This window comes from Nyctereutes procyonoides, unplaced genomic scaffold (assembly GCF_905146905.1).
Source record: "Nyctereutes procyonoides isolate TBG_1078 unplaced genomic scaffold, NYPRO_anot_genome, whole genome shotgun sequence".
NCBI lineage: Eukaryota > Metazoa > Chordata > Mammalia > Carnivora > Canidae > Nyctereutes > Nyctereutes procyonoides.
Window position 1 is genome coordinate 68,879,493 of NW_026575142.1, and position 17,546 is coordinate 68,897,038.

Sequence of the window (17,546 nt, forward strand, 5' to 3'; positions counted from 1 at the left end):
TAAAAGTTATATCGTTGTTAATATTTTTATAACATTTAAAAATTATTTTGATTAAGTAAAACTTATGACCTCTGATTAAAAATATATTTACCATGAAACCCAACAGAAAATTAGTTTAAATGCAAAGCAGTCATTAATATTTGAAATAAATCATTGTAGCTGTCCAAGAGTTATCATTTTGAATGCTAAATAGTTAAAAAATAAATGTATAATATCAAAATGTTAATTGTGTTTTTCAAAAAATAATTGTTGGAAAAATCAGAAGTTTTCAAACATTCAAGACATTTATTGACTTTGTTCTCACAGCCCTAGGAAGACTGCTTCTACTCAGGGGCTTTGAGATTTGCTGAGCCCTCTGAAAATCCTTAGCTACTAGGTATTTGTTATCTAAATAATACTTAAGTATGAAGGACTTCTTAGTGTGTAGCTTTGCAAACTCTAAATTTTCTGAAAGTACTCACAAAGTTAGTATACATAATTTTCCTATTTAAAAAATATTTTGATTGCAGATTTAATGTAGTTCTTTTCTTTTGATAAATAACATCAAGTAATACATTTACATGTTTACAAAAGATACCTCTGAGCCACCATAGTGAGCTAAGCCCTATAAATGTGAATCTATTTTACAGACTCGTTTAGAAGCACATTTAAAATTTTTATTTTTTTTTTTGCACATTTAACATTTTTAAATAGCCATTAAAAATGTACTAAACCTGTGTTTAAATTGGCAGGTAGTATTCAGGTTAAGTACTAAGCCAGTCAGTCACAAGAGTTATCAAATCAATAAATATTTTTAAATGCTCAGAAGTGTAGAATATAAGAGCAATCAATTCAAGTCGAGTTCATTCCTCTGGGCTGTCCTTTTGGATAATTGTTTAAACAGCAAAGAGAAGGAAGATGAATTCAAATATTCTTCAGTATTAAAAAAAAAACAAAAACTTTGTAGAAAGGTCTGAACAACTTCAATTCCTTTTATAACTCTGTTGTAGACATGAGCATGAATAAAAACCAAAGCCAATTTTCATATTTAATTTGTTCCAAATTATGAATCAATATCGCTCCTAGACATAAAACAACACATATAAACTACATGGTAAATTGCTCTTTTTACTTTAGTCAAAAATCAAGTTACTTATTCTCCATTATTCCCTGATAACTCCAATCCTTTTCTCAGTATCGAGGTCCCTATCTCAGCCACTGCATTCAGAGGCATTGACTGGGGTGCCCACCATTCACTTAAACTCACCCAAGGCTTCTTAGTGGAGCAGTATTCAATACTTCTAATTCTCCTTTATGTCCCTACTGTTATTCTTTTGCCATCTTTAGGCCAAACACAATTGTATCACTTTTCATTTTTTATAATAACCAAAAAAAACCTACATATTTCATAGGCTATTTTGATAGTTTCAAAAAGACTAATCTGAAGTGATAAATATGGGTCAAAGCAACACCCTAGATTTCTACCAATTTATTTTGGGAATTTAAGAGATATTTTAATTTTTAAAATTGTGCTGAGAATATCTTAATATTAATATTTCAATATCCAAATGCAAGTTTATATTCTAAATAGAACTTTTTAAAAATTGCTCTTACAGATTTTTGTATGTTTTTTGATTTAAGATTATATTTAGCCAACACTCCTATATTCTTTTGCTAGTTTGTAAGGAGGTTGTCACCTGAGTTTGGTAGAATTAGAAAAGCGAGATGCAAAAATATCTTGAAATATCCTGAAATATATCAGAGAAATATTTAACTTAATGTGTTTTTTAAGAAATGGAAACCAGTAAGTGTATTTAAGGACTTATGTGACTAATAATTATTCATTAGGACCATTAAAAGGAATTGTGATTTCTAACCCCTTGTTGTCAGGCACAAATAAATCCCCATTAATTACTCTAGATCTATTGACACTTGCTACCTTGGCTTAAAATTTTGGTTTATCAGAAAGAAAGATAAAGCAGTTATTAAAATTTAAAAATAGAGACAGCTACCCAGTTCCCAAATCTATCACTTTTTTAACTTGAAAAACTTACATTCTTAGCCTAAAATATTTAGAAGGACAATAACCATCAGTGTATTATTTCCCTATTACCATCACACTCTCTTCAGAGACCTGTATGCTTGACAAAGCCTAAAAAAATACACATAATAGAAAATATAAACATGCTTTATGAACATTTCTGTTTTTACTGTACCTGAACTAGTGTTTTAGTCTCTGAGAGTGGTTTTAACTTTAGTAAGTCTGTAGCAGCTGCTTAGGCAAAGTCAGATATCTTAGGTGAAATCCACCTTATTTATAGAGAAAAAAATATGAGACAAAATTTAAAGGCATGACTTAGCTCTAATAAATTCATCATAAATTACTAAAGTATGTCTAATACGTTTGCACTAAAGACATAATGGTTCCTAATTTTTTTAAAGTGATGGCATTAGCAGATGATGTTCAACAGTAGTATGTTTTTTTTTCAAATCAGTGTGAATATAGATGCAATTTAAACTACTCCTATTTATTTCATATATTATATTTAAGGTATTTACTATTTATATTTACATCAAAAAGATCTGTATACTATGAAGAAAATTAAGTCTAGGATTGACCTCTGTGATGAAACACTATCATAGAACTCCAATTATCCTATAATAGAAATATGACATCTTTCTAAACTTTAATAGCAATTTTAAGGGTTGTTCTAGGCAAGAATTTTACTTATTTTGATAATTAGTACCCCTATATCATTAGCTTCAGGATTATTTCAAGCAAAAAGAAATAGTGTTCAGAAGACATTGTTAGAATTTTATGTAACATTCTAGAAAAGAACTGCTTGGTATATTAAGTTCTTAAACAAGGCTGAAATCTTTGAGAAATTTGAAAAGACAAATTGGAAATTAGAATCAGCCCAAACTCTCAGTAATTCTTTCAAGTCTAATTTTCAAAGAAAAATAGACACCACTCAAAATAGCTCCTAAGTTGCATTGTCATATTTTCACTGTTTCCCAACAAAGTCCACTTCATTCTGTTATTAGATATAAAATGTGGCAAGTCTTCTCAATGTGTGACTGTATTGTTTTCCAGGTGAACAGAACGGTTCTACCAAGATTTCATTACTGTTCACAGTTGGTGCTTTGTAATTCTATGTAATTTTAATTAAAGAAGAATTCTGAAACAGCCTCCCTCTGTGCTACCTACAAGCATACAATTAGCAGAGTACAGTGTCTGCTGTGAACAGTCAGTTAATGATTTCAGTTTAATAATTTATTATTGCTTCTTCGGTTGCCAGCCATACTAGAAAAATAAGCTAAAACTGTATGTAGCAAACAGGCATTTAAAAATGGAGAACAGTTAAAAATGTCAAAAGGATTGTTTTCTCTGTAAGTCTAACATCTCCGCAAGCCCCCAAATCTTTACAAATGAGTGGATACCATTTTCCCTCCCAAGGATGTAAGACGAAAATAAATTTAGTTTTTCCTTCTAAATGTAGTTCTGTCTAATGGATAGTTTCTATGTCAAAGTATCCTCCTCTCATCACTTAAAAAGCTAAGACACTCTTCTCAAGTCACCCTTGGAGGGAGGAGAGGGGATTATGGTAAATTTATATACTGGCATTAAGTCAATTTAAAATAATCTTTTTAAAAAGTCTCTAAATTCTGCAATGAGCTGTTTACCCAACTTGAGAATCTGGACAAATGAGTTGAGCTGCAATTCCTGATCCTAAAAGAATTTTTAATGTAAGGAAATTATTTTATTATTACAGTAAAAAAAAATCACGCTTTTCACAGGAAATGTAAAGGAGCATCCAAATAATCACCAGTTTTTTTCAACGATTTTGTATTATATTAGTCCATTCTGAAAGCTGAAACCTCAGTTGTAAAGATGTGGGAGATTTAAGTTTGATAAAAAAGAACAAAACTATACTTTTAAATGTTTTTTAATATTGGCATTAACAAAAAGAAAATACACTCATCTGATTTAGTTTCAATTGTGGGTAGAAGATAAAATGGACTATTATAGAATTGTAATGTTTTATATATGTATGCATTCATAATCATATACATACATATATAATATTTCAAAATTCAATAGTTAAAACAATGCTTGCCAATATAAAGTTAAGCATCTATTTCTTAATAGGGCATTTTTAATACCAATTAAAATTATCTGTGGTTCCCTTATATACTATTTCTAGATCCTTATTGAAAACTACAAAATTCGGGCAAAGTATCTTAGAAAAGTAAACACAGTTGATTAAAAGTCAGAGCTGTAGAAGCCACTTTAATATCCTAAATTTGAGCACTTTACATCTGGGCTTAGCTGTATAGATATAGTAATAGTGTTACAGAAATAGAAATAGTATTCTATTTCATGTCTACGTGACAAAATCATAGAGCCAAAGTGGGACTAAGAAGAATACAATAATTACACAAAGAGGGGAAAATATAGTTTAGTTTACTTTTTTCCTCCAGAGGGTAGAGTCAGTGGAGTGAGCTGATAACCCAGACTCAACTTAAAAAGATCATTTAAGTGACAGTCCCCTAAGTTCATCAATGACAAAAGTACAGACTTTACTGCCTAAACATTCATCTGCCAGTTGGTACTTGAATAGTTGAAACAAAACTTCTTGCAACCTAAAACACAGTGTTGTAATTATGTTCACAAATTAGAGCATAAATTATTCAATTTAATTATGATGCATTCAATACAACCTTTATAGTAAATAAGAAATGGAAAAACAAGGTGTTTTATTCACAATAGCAGTGATAACATTGTCCTTAGCATATGGCTCATAAATTCCATACGAGGTCTATGACATTTAAAAAAATAATAATTCTAAGATCCATTATCATTCTTTCTTGTTCTACTGTCACGTTAGAAATTGATCAAAAAGCACTAAAATTCACACTCATTTTTAATTTGTCCAAGTTTTGTAATTCAATTTATAATTTTTAACAAAATTTTAGCTAGAAAACAGTGAATATCTATTGCTCTTTTCACAATAGCTCGTAATATGAATTGCTGAAGAAACACTTTAACAAAACAGCAATTTAAAGAACTGTATTAAAATCATGCTCTTTTGTCCCTAAAATGGAAAATGTTTTCTCTGCTTCATGATGTGTGTTTTTTGAGGATAAGGACAATTGCCAACCATTTGTTTTTCAGATATTCGGGACAGTGGGGGTCCCAAACCAGTGATGGTGTATATCCATGGTGGCTCTTATATGGAAGGTACTGGAAATTTATATGATGGGAGTGTCTTGGCAAGCTATGGCAATGTGATCGTCATCACAGTCAACTATCGACTTGGGGTACTTGGTAAGAAGTCTCTTTTCTTTTCACCATTAATCCATGAAGTACGTGATAGTTTTGTTTTGATTTGTTTTGTTTTGCTTTGCTTTGTTTCATTCATTGTTCTATGCTTGTTGACTTTGTTTGAACCAAAATTTTTGATCCTTTCATTAAATTCTATAAGTGTCCATAAATTGCTTGATGGAAGACAGCTAGGGTTGATTTTAAAATTTGAAAGTGAAAGGTAGTGAAATTATTCACATTGTTGAGTAATGTTTTTCCTGGTTTCACTTTAAAACCCTGTGAAATGCAGAGCCTGTCTAAAGATGAATTAATCCCTGAACAAATTTTTCCTTCTACTTTTCTTTTTTACAATGCCATAAAATGACCTGAAATTTGACATGAGTTTAGAAACAAGTTTATAATCTTCTTCGAGGATATGCATATGGACTGGTTTTGGGGAATGATTGTTGTTGCGGTATAGGTTTGGGTTTTAAAAAATATGTCAGACCATAATTAGATATATTTGTCTAAATGTATTTACACTGAATTATTTGATTATTTGATTTCATAAGGCGATAAAGAGTTCAAGTCAATAGTGCATACATATGTGAAACCAAATCAAATTGGAGAGCCTTGGTTTAGAAGGAAACTAGAGAAATATTATTTGTGAAATAACATCAAGTACTCTGAAATAGGCATATTGCTTTATGTAATAACCCATTATTAAAAGATAAACTTGATATTTTACTTATGTAAGTTTATATTTATAGTATTGCCACAACTTTGGGAGTAAAATTATCATTTAATAAAACACCTTTATTATGGTATTTTAGTTAAGAGTATTTGCTAAAAGAGTATAATTTATCACAAAATATTTTTATCTTTTTAATCTTAGTTGTTCTCAAAGTCTTATCACATACTATACACTTTTTAAAGGCATATAATTTATGCTCTTATTTGCAACAAAGAGGCACTTCATTCTTTCATTCTTTAAAAGATTTTGAAAAAGGAATTTAATTTATGTTCTCGTTTTTAATAATTGTTCATATCATATAGTTTGGCCATTGAAAATTTTTTTTCCCCTTACTTCTATGTAATTATAAGCCTATGTTCATGTCAATCTCAAAATATTAAAAAAAAAAGAATAACTTTAGCCAGTCAGGTTTGTATGTCTTAGGGAAGGATATATTTTAGCAATACAAAGTGAAATCTTCATCTTTTTCTACTTTGTTATTTTGAATTTGAAGTATGGTGGACAATAGATATACAATGGCAAATGTAGGTGTAAAATACCCTGTAACATTTTCCAAAAACACGTTAGTTCCACACAGTGTCTAATCGGGCTTTTCTTCAAATGTTCTTATAATTTCAGCGGGCAGGAATGAATGTTTTCCCACCAATGAAAACTGTATATTGGAAAGATATATAGAGATGTTCATAATCATCTTCTTAATTTTAAATATCAATGTTTTCCTTTGGTTTTTATGCAAGACTTTAATGTGAGAACTTTCAATATTTTAGTAATTTGACTTTAATTATGTTATTTATAGTTCAGTTGTTTTTATTGTTATTCTCATATTTTTCTAAATTTCTCAAGTTGAAAATCCTGAAATGGTATGGTGACCAATTTGCCAATTGAAAATTTAAAATTAAATGCCACGTTCTGACAACAGTGTTTCCAAGGGCTTAATCATACATATTTATTTTATTTAAAAAATCCTTTAGCGAAAAAAAAAATCCTTTAGCCACACCTTATGTTGCCTCACTCTGTTATTAGTTGTATTCACATAAAGTAAACTTCCATAAAATGAACTGTTCCATTAGTAAAACTTTGCCTGTTTTTTAATGTATTTGGAATTGATGAAGGCCTGACTTTGATTCAGTTTGAATCCTATATGTACGTTCATATCCTATCACTAAATACCAAGCTTTAAATGACTGAACTGCAGGATAATAGACTAACTAGCTACAAAATGAAGAAACCAATCAATTGCTTGATCTGTATAATGGTAAACAGCGTTGGTGTTGATGATGGATGATTTTCTCAGTGCTAGCTAAATACTTGTTCTGCTCTACTGCAGTTTAGGATTTCACTTTCAGTTGGTTCCTTTGTTGCTATTAAACACATCATAGACTAACAATCAGCATCAAGAAGCAGATGTTCCTTTCTAGACCTCTCAACCTGATAAAGTACAAAACTCTGTTTGTGAAATTTTTAAGTACATCTTAAAACACTAGTTCTGTATCCTGGTGTATGTATCCTGGTCACTGTCTTCCTGAAATGTGCATTGGGCCTTGTGAAAATATATTTAAATGAAGTAGTTCATGAGAAATAAATTATGGAACCGTTTGTTTCAGCACACTCTGCATATGTGGTATACCACAACCAGATCAACAGCTCATCTGGTAGGAGACCTACAACAATAAAGCCTATAGGGCTTTTTTGTTGTTGTTAATAATTTGTCTGACAGTAACAAGGTAAGCCGAGGCTTCTTGGGAATGGGATCCAAAAGCAATGCTGTTTAGTTTGCATTTGGGAGTGCTGGAAATTAGTAGAAAATAAGATCTGGTCCCACATTAGAGAAAATCTTGAGCTGTGCTTTGATTTGGATGCTTTGATGCGACGGATATGAATTTGGGGGTTCAATGTATAATTTGGCTAACTACAAGACTATTGCTCTCTGAAGACTGGGAGAAAAAAATCAAGATGTCTGAAACAGGTAATGTAATTAGTGTTGATTTGAATTTGCCATCCCAGAGGAGAAATATTACAGGTTTTATTTGTTTATTTGTTTGTTTTAGCAATAAGTAAAAATGTGATCATGTGTTAGCAATAAAATTCATACAGCTACCTAGAGGCAAGATTCCAGTTTAAAGTATTTCATGTTGAAAAAGAGATTTTGTTGACTGCAATGAACTGTTCCATTAATGAAACTGGCATAGAAAATGCATAGAAGAAAATATACCTCCTATTATAGCATTACTCTAACAAAGCTAGGGATGGGTGCGGGTTATTTTGCCAACTGAGACAATTTTGTGATTTCCTGTGGAGTAGTAATATAGACTATCACTGTTATAATATTGGAAATGTTGTTGATGATCATAAGAAAAACTGCTAAAAAGGTTGAAAAAAGGGGAGGGGTTCCAGGTCTATGCCTGCTAATCTCACTTACCCTGCGTCATCTGAGAGGTCTCTGTGACTGTGTCTCATTCAGTCTCACACACCCAAGTGAACAGTTAGACTTTTTTTTTTTCACTTCTGGTTTTAAACATTCTTTTTTCTTCAGCCAGTTTTAACTCTTCATCTCTGCTATTTAGCATATTCTTGCATAGTTCCTTAAAATATATAAAAAAACAATTGTGTTAACAATTATAGTGCATAGTTAATAAAAGTATCGTAATGGAAACCTAGGGAGAAATGTTTTGATTATATGTCCTTAAAGGAGGGAAATAATATTAAATATTATGCTTGTAAGTGTGATAAACATATGTGCTTATGGACAAGAAGTAGAAGGAAATATGAAATAAATTGCTCACTATTAGGATGAGATATTGTGCAATTAACAGTTTTGAAAATAGAAACTGTCCAAATTATATGTTTTCAAGTCTCAGAAATGAAAAAAAAATACATTAACTAATTTAGTGTTAAAAAACGTGTCTCAACTGCCTCTTTAAATTTAGAATAAATTTAATAGTTATTTTTAGAGAAAATGAAAAAGTTTTATACCGCTGTTCAGATCTAATTTAGGTAAACAAGGCTTTTATCAGATGGAAATTTAATGTTACTTTTATCTTGATATGGATATTTTGAAGGTAATTATGTGTTCATAGTTCTAGCTCATGTGATTTGACAAATTTTAGGAGTCTAATGCTGTACTTAGTAATCTAATGGCTATACCACTCCCCTCTGGGGAAAAAAAACAAAACAAAACAAAACTGAAGTGCATCTACTGTATTTGAAGCATTACACTCAACTTACTTTATAATGCTGTTTAGAGCTAAATCATTTAAAACAAGCATTTTAAAAAAATTTTTTGACTTTACAGCATATCAGTGTTAGTGAACACAATTTTTATTCTATTAGAAATAGCTAGAGAGAATTGGTGACTTTTATTATTATATTCTCTACCCAATGGTAATGCTTCAAGTATTATTAGACAGGTGACAGGAGTAAATATAACTTTGCTGGTGGTCTGTCATCAGATATATAATACTTGCTTCCAATAGCATACATCTTCTATGAAGGCCAAAAAGTAAGAACAATATTGTTCTTATCTTTAGACAGTTTTCAATCTAATTGAGAGGAGGAGTACTCCGTAGAGAACAATAGTTGATATTTTATTCTGTATTTTATAATAATTTATAATAATTTTAAAAAGCATAAACTATCAGATGGATCCCTAATGGATGCTGTGGTTGAGATATTTGAATCTGAGCAGTCCAGCAGCAAGGAGCTTTGGTAAAAAATGCTTATGATTTTTAAGAGAAAAGTATATTAACTTCTGAAGTGGTACAATGTTTTACCATTATTATTGGTATTTATCTTGTTTTTTCTTTTTGCTTTGTTTTAATTTTTGTTTGGTTCTAAATCTTAAAACAAATAAAAATCTTTAAATGTGACTATATATTTGAGAGTAGTATGTAATAAAGTATTAAATTTTATAAGATGATCCAAATGTTTTCTTGGGAGGTAGAAGACAGAGTCAGGCTGTCCTTGGAGTCATAAATGTCTTCATGGAATTGGTTTTATTTGAGCAAGATCATGAAAAGTAGTTTGTCTCTGGGATTAACTGAAGGGAAGAGAGAAGCACTTTCAGTATCTCTTTACTCATACTCTTTCTGCTTCAGAAAAGTGGAGATAATATGTGACAAAAGCACACATATAAGTAGGTTGCACATAGGAATACGTATACTATAGAGAAAAGATACAGAAACTTAGGCCATGAATATGTGTTGGAATTGAATATAAATATATATTTCAATTCCTAGAAGGAAGGTAAAAATGATAATAGATTTAATATCATAATTATTATTATCAGATAAAGAAAATATACATATCAATCTGTATAAAAAGACACAGCTTTTTCTCGCAGTGTACTCCAGCAAAATTTATCATATGGCTTGTTTTTATTTAACAATGAAATATTGGAACCACGTGATGGTTTTGATGTCATTAGAAGGTACAGATATATTCTCGATACCTGATTACCTATATTAACCTTCTACAATAGCCAAGGATATAATAATAAATGCCCACAATTTCTATAGTGTCATTTCAACAAAGACCTAACCAAATGCAATACGAGGAAGATATTTGGTGATTTCACTTATAATAGGATAGAGCTAAAAACCAATTGAGAGCAATGGACAGTTTAACTTGGTCCATAGATTTATTTTCTCAAATATCTTATATCAACTGGGTTTTAATAAGGGCTGGATGGTAATCAATTTTAGATTGAGTGCTAAAATGAGCTACTGGAGTAGAGGTATCGTTTATCCTTTAGAATAAAGAAACTTAGGACAGATAACGCTACAGAGCAAAGTAAACCATTTGTTAACTATTTTTATTCCACTTGCTTTTTCCAAAATGATTTCAAATGGTTTGCAATAAAAGTAATTATTTAGTTATGCTGACGACTTAGAAATAATCTGAAAGTAAACGGGTCAATTAACATAGGTGTTAAGTAAAAGAAGTTCATTTTTTTAAAAAAAACTGTGTTTTTGGTACAGTCACGTGTAGAATTATTCATTAATGTATTTATTCATTCAGTATAAACTGAACAATATTATATATCAGGCATTCTACTAGTTGTTAAGGATAATGTGAAAAACATGACAGGCATGATCCCTGCTATCCAGTAGATTTACTAGCCATTCGGGAAGATAGAAAATAAATGAATAATTATACAAATGACATCTTTTACGTTGATAACGATTTAGTGTAAAGTCGATTTTCTTTACAATTACCTGGATGATAAGTACTAGGGAAATGACAAGTGCTAATCTTTCCTAGACACTCAGAGGAGGTTTCTCAAAGAAAGTGACATTCCAGTTTCGATTTCTCGTATTCTACTGGGAAAGGCCTTGTCAAGGTTCCCGAGGACCTCCAGTTTGTTGATTACATTGGCCACTTCTCTGTTTTTAACTTACTTGATCTCTCCATAGAATAAGAGACGGTGAACTAGTCCCTCCTTCGCATGCTGTTGCTTGGCATCACCCGGGATTGCCTCCTATCTCACTGTCTGCTCCTTCTCAGCCTCCATCCCTGACTCCCCCTCTCTCACCCTGATCTCTAAATGCTGAAATGCCATTAAGCAGAGTTTTTGGCTCCCTTCCTTTTCTTTTCAATATCCTCCTAGGGGACTTCATGCATGGCTCAGAATCTCTGAATGCCATCTCTTCTAAGTGACTTCCAAAACTCTATCATAAAAGCAGAGTCCTGGCTGAGAAGGGAGCCTGATATGGGGCTGGATCCCAGGATCCTGAGATCATGACTTGAGCCTACAGCAGACACTTAACCCACTGGGCCACCCAGGTGCCCCCATATTTATATACTTCGGCCTGTCAACATCTCCATGGGGATACGTAGGAATATTTCAACTTTAATGGCTAAAACATGTTGATTTGCACAGGTACGTTTTCATTATCTTCTACATCTAGGTTATTATAATAATTGCAACAATAGCAATAATAATAGTAGTCACACTCATTGAGAGTTTATTAGATTCCAAAAGCTGTTTTAAGCAGTTTATATTAATTGCATTCGTAATTTTCTGCAATAAACCTAAAGAGGTAGAGTTGTCATTTTCCCAGTTTTGTAAGTTCAGAAACACGTGAGTAGAGAGGTTAAGTATCTTATTTGCAGACATTCGGATCAAATGGTTTTAGTGGTGGAGCCAGGCTTCTGACCCAGGCAGTCTTCTCTTGGACACAACACTGTGCTGGTGGCGTTGGCACTGCCATCCTTCTGGATGATCAAGGAAAAACTCTAGATTTCCATTTGTCTCTCTACACTCAACAACGAGTTCAGCTTCTCTTGCTGAGTTGTTCCAACATGCATCCTGGATCAGTCTCCTTCTTTCCATTTCCCCTTTTACCAAGCTAAGCTAAGACTCCTTGAACCTCTTATGTTATTTTCCTCTTTCACTTTTGCTCCATGCCTATGATCCATTCTCCATTCAGCAAAATCAGATTATCTTTTTACAGTATAAATTATACCAGCCCACTTTCTGCTCACCACCCTCCAGTGGCTTTCCATTATTCACTTAAAATAAAATTCAAACTCCTTCCCTGACCTAACAAAACCTTTCATAAATCTGTATCATGTATCTATATCTCTCAGTGTTCTTACCTCTTATACCGGCATCTAAGCTCATTTCAAAATGTTCTTCCTCTCAGTTCCAGCCATCTTTTGTTCTTTATACACAACAAACTCATTCTCATTTTTGATATTGTACACTTGCTATTCCCTCTGTCCCAGAGCTGCGTGGGACTAGTCGTTGCTCTTCTGATCTTGATTTGAATGCCTTTTCTCAGAGCAACCATCCATGTTCAACCAATGTCCTTTTTAAAATTCTTTGTGATCATACCTGATTATTTCCTATTTATGTCTGGTTTGTCTGGCTCTCCAAAGCTTAAATTAGTCCCTGACACACAGGATTTGCTCAGAAAATATGTGTTGAATGACTTTAATGTGAATCTGAGGAGTCCATAGGTACTAATCCAACATGGTCGTTGAGTGGAGGGTGAGGCGGAGTTTCAGGAGGAGAGAAAAATCTGGGTGAAAGCCAGAGGAAGAGGGAAGTTTGTGGTGGTGAAGGGGCTGAGCAAACCCAGCTAGAATGCTTGGAGCAAGGGGTAGACAATGGCAGAAAAGGTTGAAAATAGGCACCAGGCCGGGCAGCGTCCCCTCAAAGATGTAGGGCTTCCAAGAACAATGAGAAACAATGATAGGACATGGAGCAGATAAGTGATATGATGAGATTTGCATTTCAAAACGTGTGTCGAGCAGGCCCAGACGTTGATCAAAGTCGACAATCTGCTATGGATACAAAAAAACGTAGCTAGTGCCTCATTAAAGTGAGATGCTTGGGAAAGTCAGTGAATAAGGCAGATATTTTGCTCATAGAAGATTGGGGGACCAGCTGAGCTTTGGCTGACTCAGGTGGGTATGGGGATCTGTCTTTTGTACAAAAAGCAACATAGAGATTTTGCCAATAGTGGGGTGAATGAGAATGGAATGAATCAAGACAACATTTTGCATTTTTACCACAGCTGCTTATGACTTATTTTGTTTCTAATTATCTTACATCTTTTAATAATGGAATGAATCGAACCAGTATTATGGAGAGCTCTTTTGAATTCCTATTTTGAAAAAGTGTGAATCAATATGATCTGTATTATTCCAGAGACTGGCCAATATAAGAGACTGTAATAATATAATGTCTCCTTATTTGTCTTTCCATGTTATTAATATAGCCTTATATAAGCTCTTAGTTGTCCTAGAAAGGAGTTTTTTTTTTTTTTTTTATTAGTTCTGGGAGGAAGTTGGGAGTATGTGGTTTATGATTTTCTTGAGGCATTAAGATCAGTCATTTGGAATAGGACCTTGGAACATAGAATAAAAATTTCCCTCATTCCTAGTCAAGGTGTTCTCTGGATCCAGAATTGGACAACTATTTTCCAGCACTCAAAAGCCTGCAGATAACAAACCATAAACAAAAAGATAATCAATTTCCTTTTCATCTTAATTCTGTCATTCATTTATTCATTCATTAATTCATAGGCATTTGATAAGTGTCAATATAGGTTCCCAGTAGCTGGGGGTCCATGTGTTCACAATGTTAAAAAAAAAATCAGACTCTATCCTTCCTCTCTGGATTCCACAGTACATAAGGAAGATTGACAATAAGCAAACCAATGAAAACTATTAGTACAAATTTTGATAAGTTGTGTTTCCAAAAGGATCAGGGTATTAAGAAAAAGAATATTTGTGGAAGTTAAACGCAGAATGAGGGCCTCAGGAAATGCCTCTTTGTACCTCTCAGTCTAACATAGTCATGGGTTTTGTTTTGTTTTTTTTCCCCCATGCATTTACAAGTTAAATATTAAAAGATAAAATATTTTGAAATAGTTTCAAAAGATGCAAAATTAGAAGCCAAATAAGCCACTTAAACTAGCAACTGTGGTAAAAATGCAAAAATCCAGACAAACAAACAGACCACCCACAAACACCCAGGCAGGATTGTCTATTTGAATTTAATAAGCAAAACTGGTTTGTGAAATACACCTGCACAGGGAAAGGATCCCTGGGGAGCGACTAGCCCTTCACTATTGATCTATTGAATGAGAGTATAACTATAGGATTGTCCAGAGGCAATTACAGGTTTTCACTCTCACCTGCCTAAGTTGCCCAGAAAAGCCATGCAGTATAATAAGTTAGTCACACATCTGATTTTTTTTTAAGGGAGATAGGAGTATCTTCTTCATCAGTGTCAGTTTTTTTTCCAGTTTGTTCCAAACCAAGTGAGGCCTTGGATTTTGCCTTTTAGTGTAATTTGTTTTTAAATGATCCTTTCCTCCCTCCGATGATCCCTCAATAAGAAACCAACGCCGTACTCCTCCCACTTTCCCATGACGTACGAAGTGCCATGATCTTTGATATTCCATCCACTTTTACTACTTTGTCTTAAAAAATATGCTGCAATTTCATCTGCCAGGACACCTTGTCATGCCTTTCTCTTTCTAAGGATCTTCTTGAATAATTTACTCCCATAAACATTTGGAGATTGTTCCTTTTTCCTTTGTCTTTCTATTTTTAATTGACACAGTTCAATTTTTTAAAAATACCTTGTATTTGTCTCCTTTTTCCTATTCCTGTTGCTCCTAACTACTTTCCTTGGTTACCAGCTTTCCCAGCTGACCCCTGGGCCTCCAAATCCAAATTTACATGCCGAAGTACATTAAAAATACTTTAAAAACGTAACAGCTTACCAGTTTTCTTCTTGTTTTTTTTTTTTTTTTTTTTCCTGTGCTCTGTATCTCTAAATATTTCTCACCAACTCTGGGACCCATTCCAGATTTTTCCTGCCATTTTAGGTCTGCTGAAGTATGTTGCTTCTCTTCTTAGCAAATTGTATCTTCTATTAGTTTCTGGAAAGTCCCTTATACTCAAGCCAGGGTAGCCTCCTCCCTGCCTGCCAGGATCATTTCCAACTTCTCACTTGCTAAATGTACCCATCCTGTTCAATCTACATAGCCCAGCTATCGCCCTGCCTTCTACGAAACTACCTCAGGCCCGATTGATGTACCTCTTCCATCTACCTCCATAGCGTGGGCAGCCTACCCTTGACTTTAGCATGAATAAAACCAGCTCCACTTGTTATTTTGCATATATTAACTGCCTACTATTGTAGATGCCTTGCCACCCAAACTAGAAAATAAATACAAAAAAAAAATACAATTTCGTTTTTCAAATATCCTCAAGACTGGCAGTGTGCTCTGCATACATAATTCAAGAGCCATCAATAAACATGCAAGTTAATTCACTTTGTCCTATTCTTTTCTTTTTTTTTTTTTTTTACTTTGTCCTATTTTTAGCATATTCATATCCTAGGGTAGAAAGTAGGTAGAAGGAGCGATTGATAGAGAGAATGTGGGTAGTAAGGAGTATTAACAACATGCACGCAGGCCTCATGTCTGATCCCACATACATAAGGTGAGGTCTTGGTGGTGGTAGCGATACTTAGCCCCCAATAGCAGTAGCACTAAAACCCTTCGATCCTCTGGGGAAATGCCCTGGGTACTGGAGCTGTAATGCATGACAACAGTAATTTATTTCAAACTGAGTAGCAGTTTCTGAATTTATCATTCCTTAATGAGTTGCATTATTCTGTTTTTTTCGTGTAGCATATGATGAGTGAAAATGTTGGTGCTCAAGAGCATTAGATAAACATGGAAATGATGAGACACAAGTCTTCGAATTAAAATCTATACAATATTAAAGAAAGGATTATTATCGACTATGAATGGGATGGGCTGTGAAATCTGTTTGGAAATTCAGTTTAAGGTTGTTATTTTGTAACGTCAAGGGAAAAACAATTTTGTAATTTCTTTAATTTTGCCTTTTGATACTTCACCTGTTTTGAATTTAATTACAGCTGCTCGATTGTTGCCACAAACAGAGGTTGGGGTTGCCGTTAGGGTGAGAGAATTTAGACTGGCTATTGATTACACACACATCCACCCATTTTACCTAAGAGAATAATTAAGATTATAGATTTAATTATTTTTTAGAAAAATTTTCCAAATACAAGACAAGTTGTATTTCTCAACTGATTTATCTATTGACAAAGTCACCGTTTAAGGCTTCTCTTAGGAGTTGAAGCATATTCCTGAGAAGAGACACATCTAAGAGAAATACTAATTTCTGTCCTCGTATTTGCAAGCTTCTTGCATTTGAGCTTTGCAAGCAGTAGCTTTTCTATAAAACTCAGTTATCCTAAGAGACTATGTAACCTACTCAAGTAGAAATAAGTTCTTAAAAATATTTGCGTTAATATGATTATAATTTGCCGCATTTTTTCTGACAGAAAAGAATAATATGTAATGATTTTTTTGTCATTTAATTATGCTAGAATTAAGTTTTTTGACTTTGAATGATAATAAACTTTAAGTAATATGCATTTTTTTAATACAAATAAAAGGATTGCTCAACTAATTTTCCCTTGAAATATACCATAGATGTATCTGTTTTAAGTTAACAAGAAATATGTTTTTCAGAGTGTATTTTTGACCCTTCTATTTTAAAGCTAACGTGTAATATTTAGCAAAGCAGACAGTTTTTAGTCTACAGTTCATATTTGGGTTTTTTTTTCTAGAAAATATTTAAAAGGACCACAGGCATGTGTAACTTTTCCCTAGTCCCAGGTTATTCTGCATTCAAATGAGTGCTATCCACATATTCCCTTAATGATATTTTGTCGCAGTTTATATCATTGTACTATTTAGAAAGGCAATGAACTACATATTTAATAATCGTACATATTTTTACCCTTCCATTGTCTAGAAAGTATTTGTAACTGGTTATGAGAGTGTATACAATAAAATTATGATCAGGTATAAACAATGAATCAAGTCTAGAGAAAAGTGAAGTCCTGGCAAAGACAAAAAAACGTGATCTCAGAACATTCCCAGAGCTGATGATTTTTGCACTCTGAGCTGGAAACTCTACCAAGAGTTCTCTATTTCTTATTATCAGAAC

General features: G+C 32.9%; 1 protein-coding gene across 1 annotated transcript in view; it reads left to right on the forward strand.

The window, feature by feature from the left end:
- NLGN1 (neuroligin 1) overlaps nt 1–17,546 on the forward strand; it is a 649,952-nt gene that overhangs the window by 215,338 nt on the left and 417,068 nt on the right. The window contains exon 3 of the mRNA XM_055307675.1: nt 5,156–5,308. Within this exon, the coding sequence (XP_055163650.1) occupies nt 5,156–5,308 (153 nt within the window). The remainder of the gene's footprint in view (nt 1–5,155; nt 5,309–17,546) is intronic.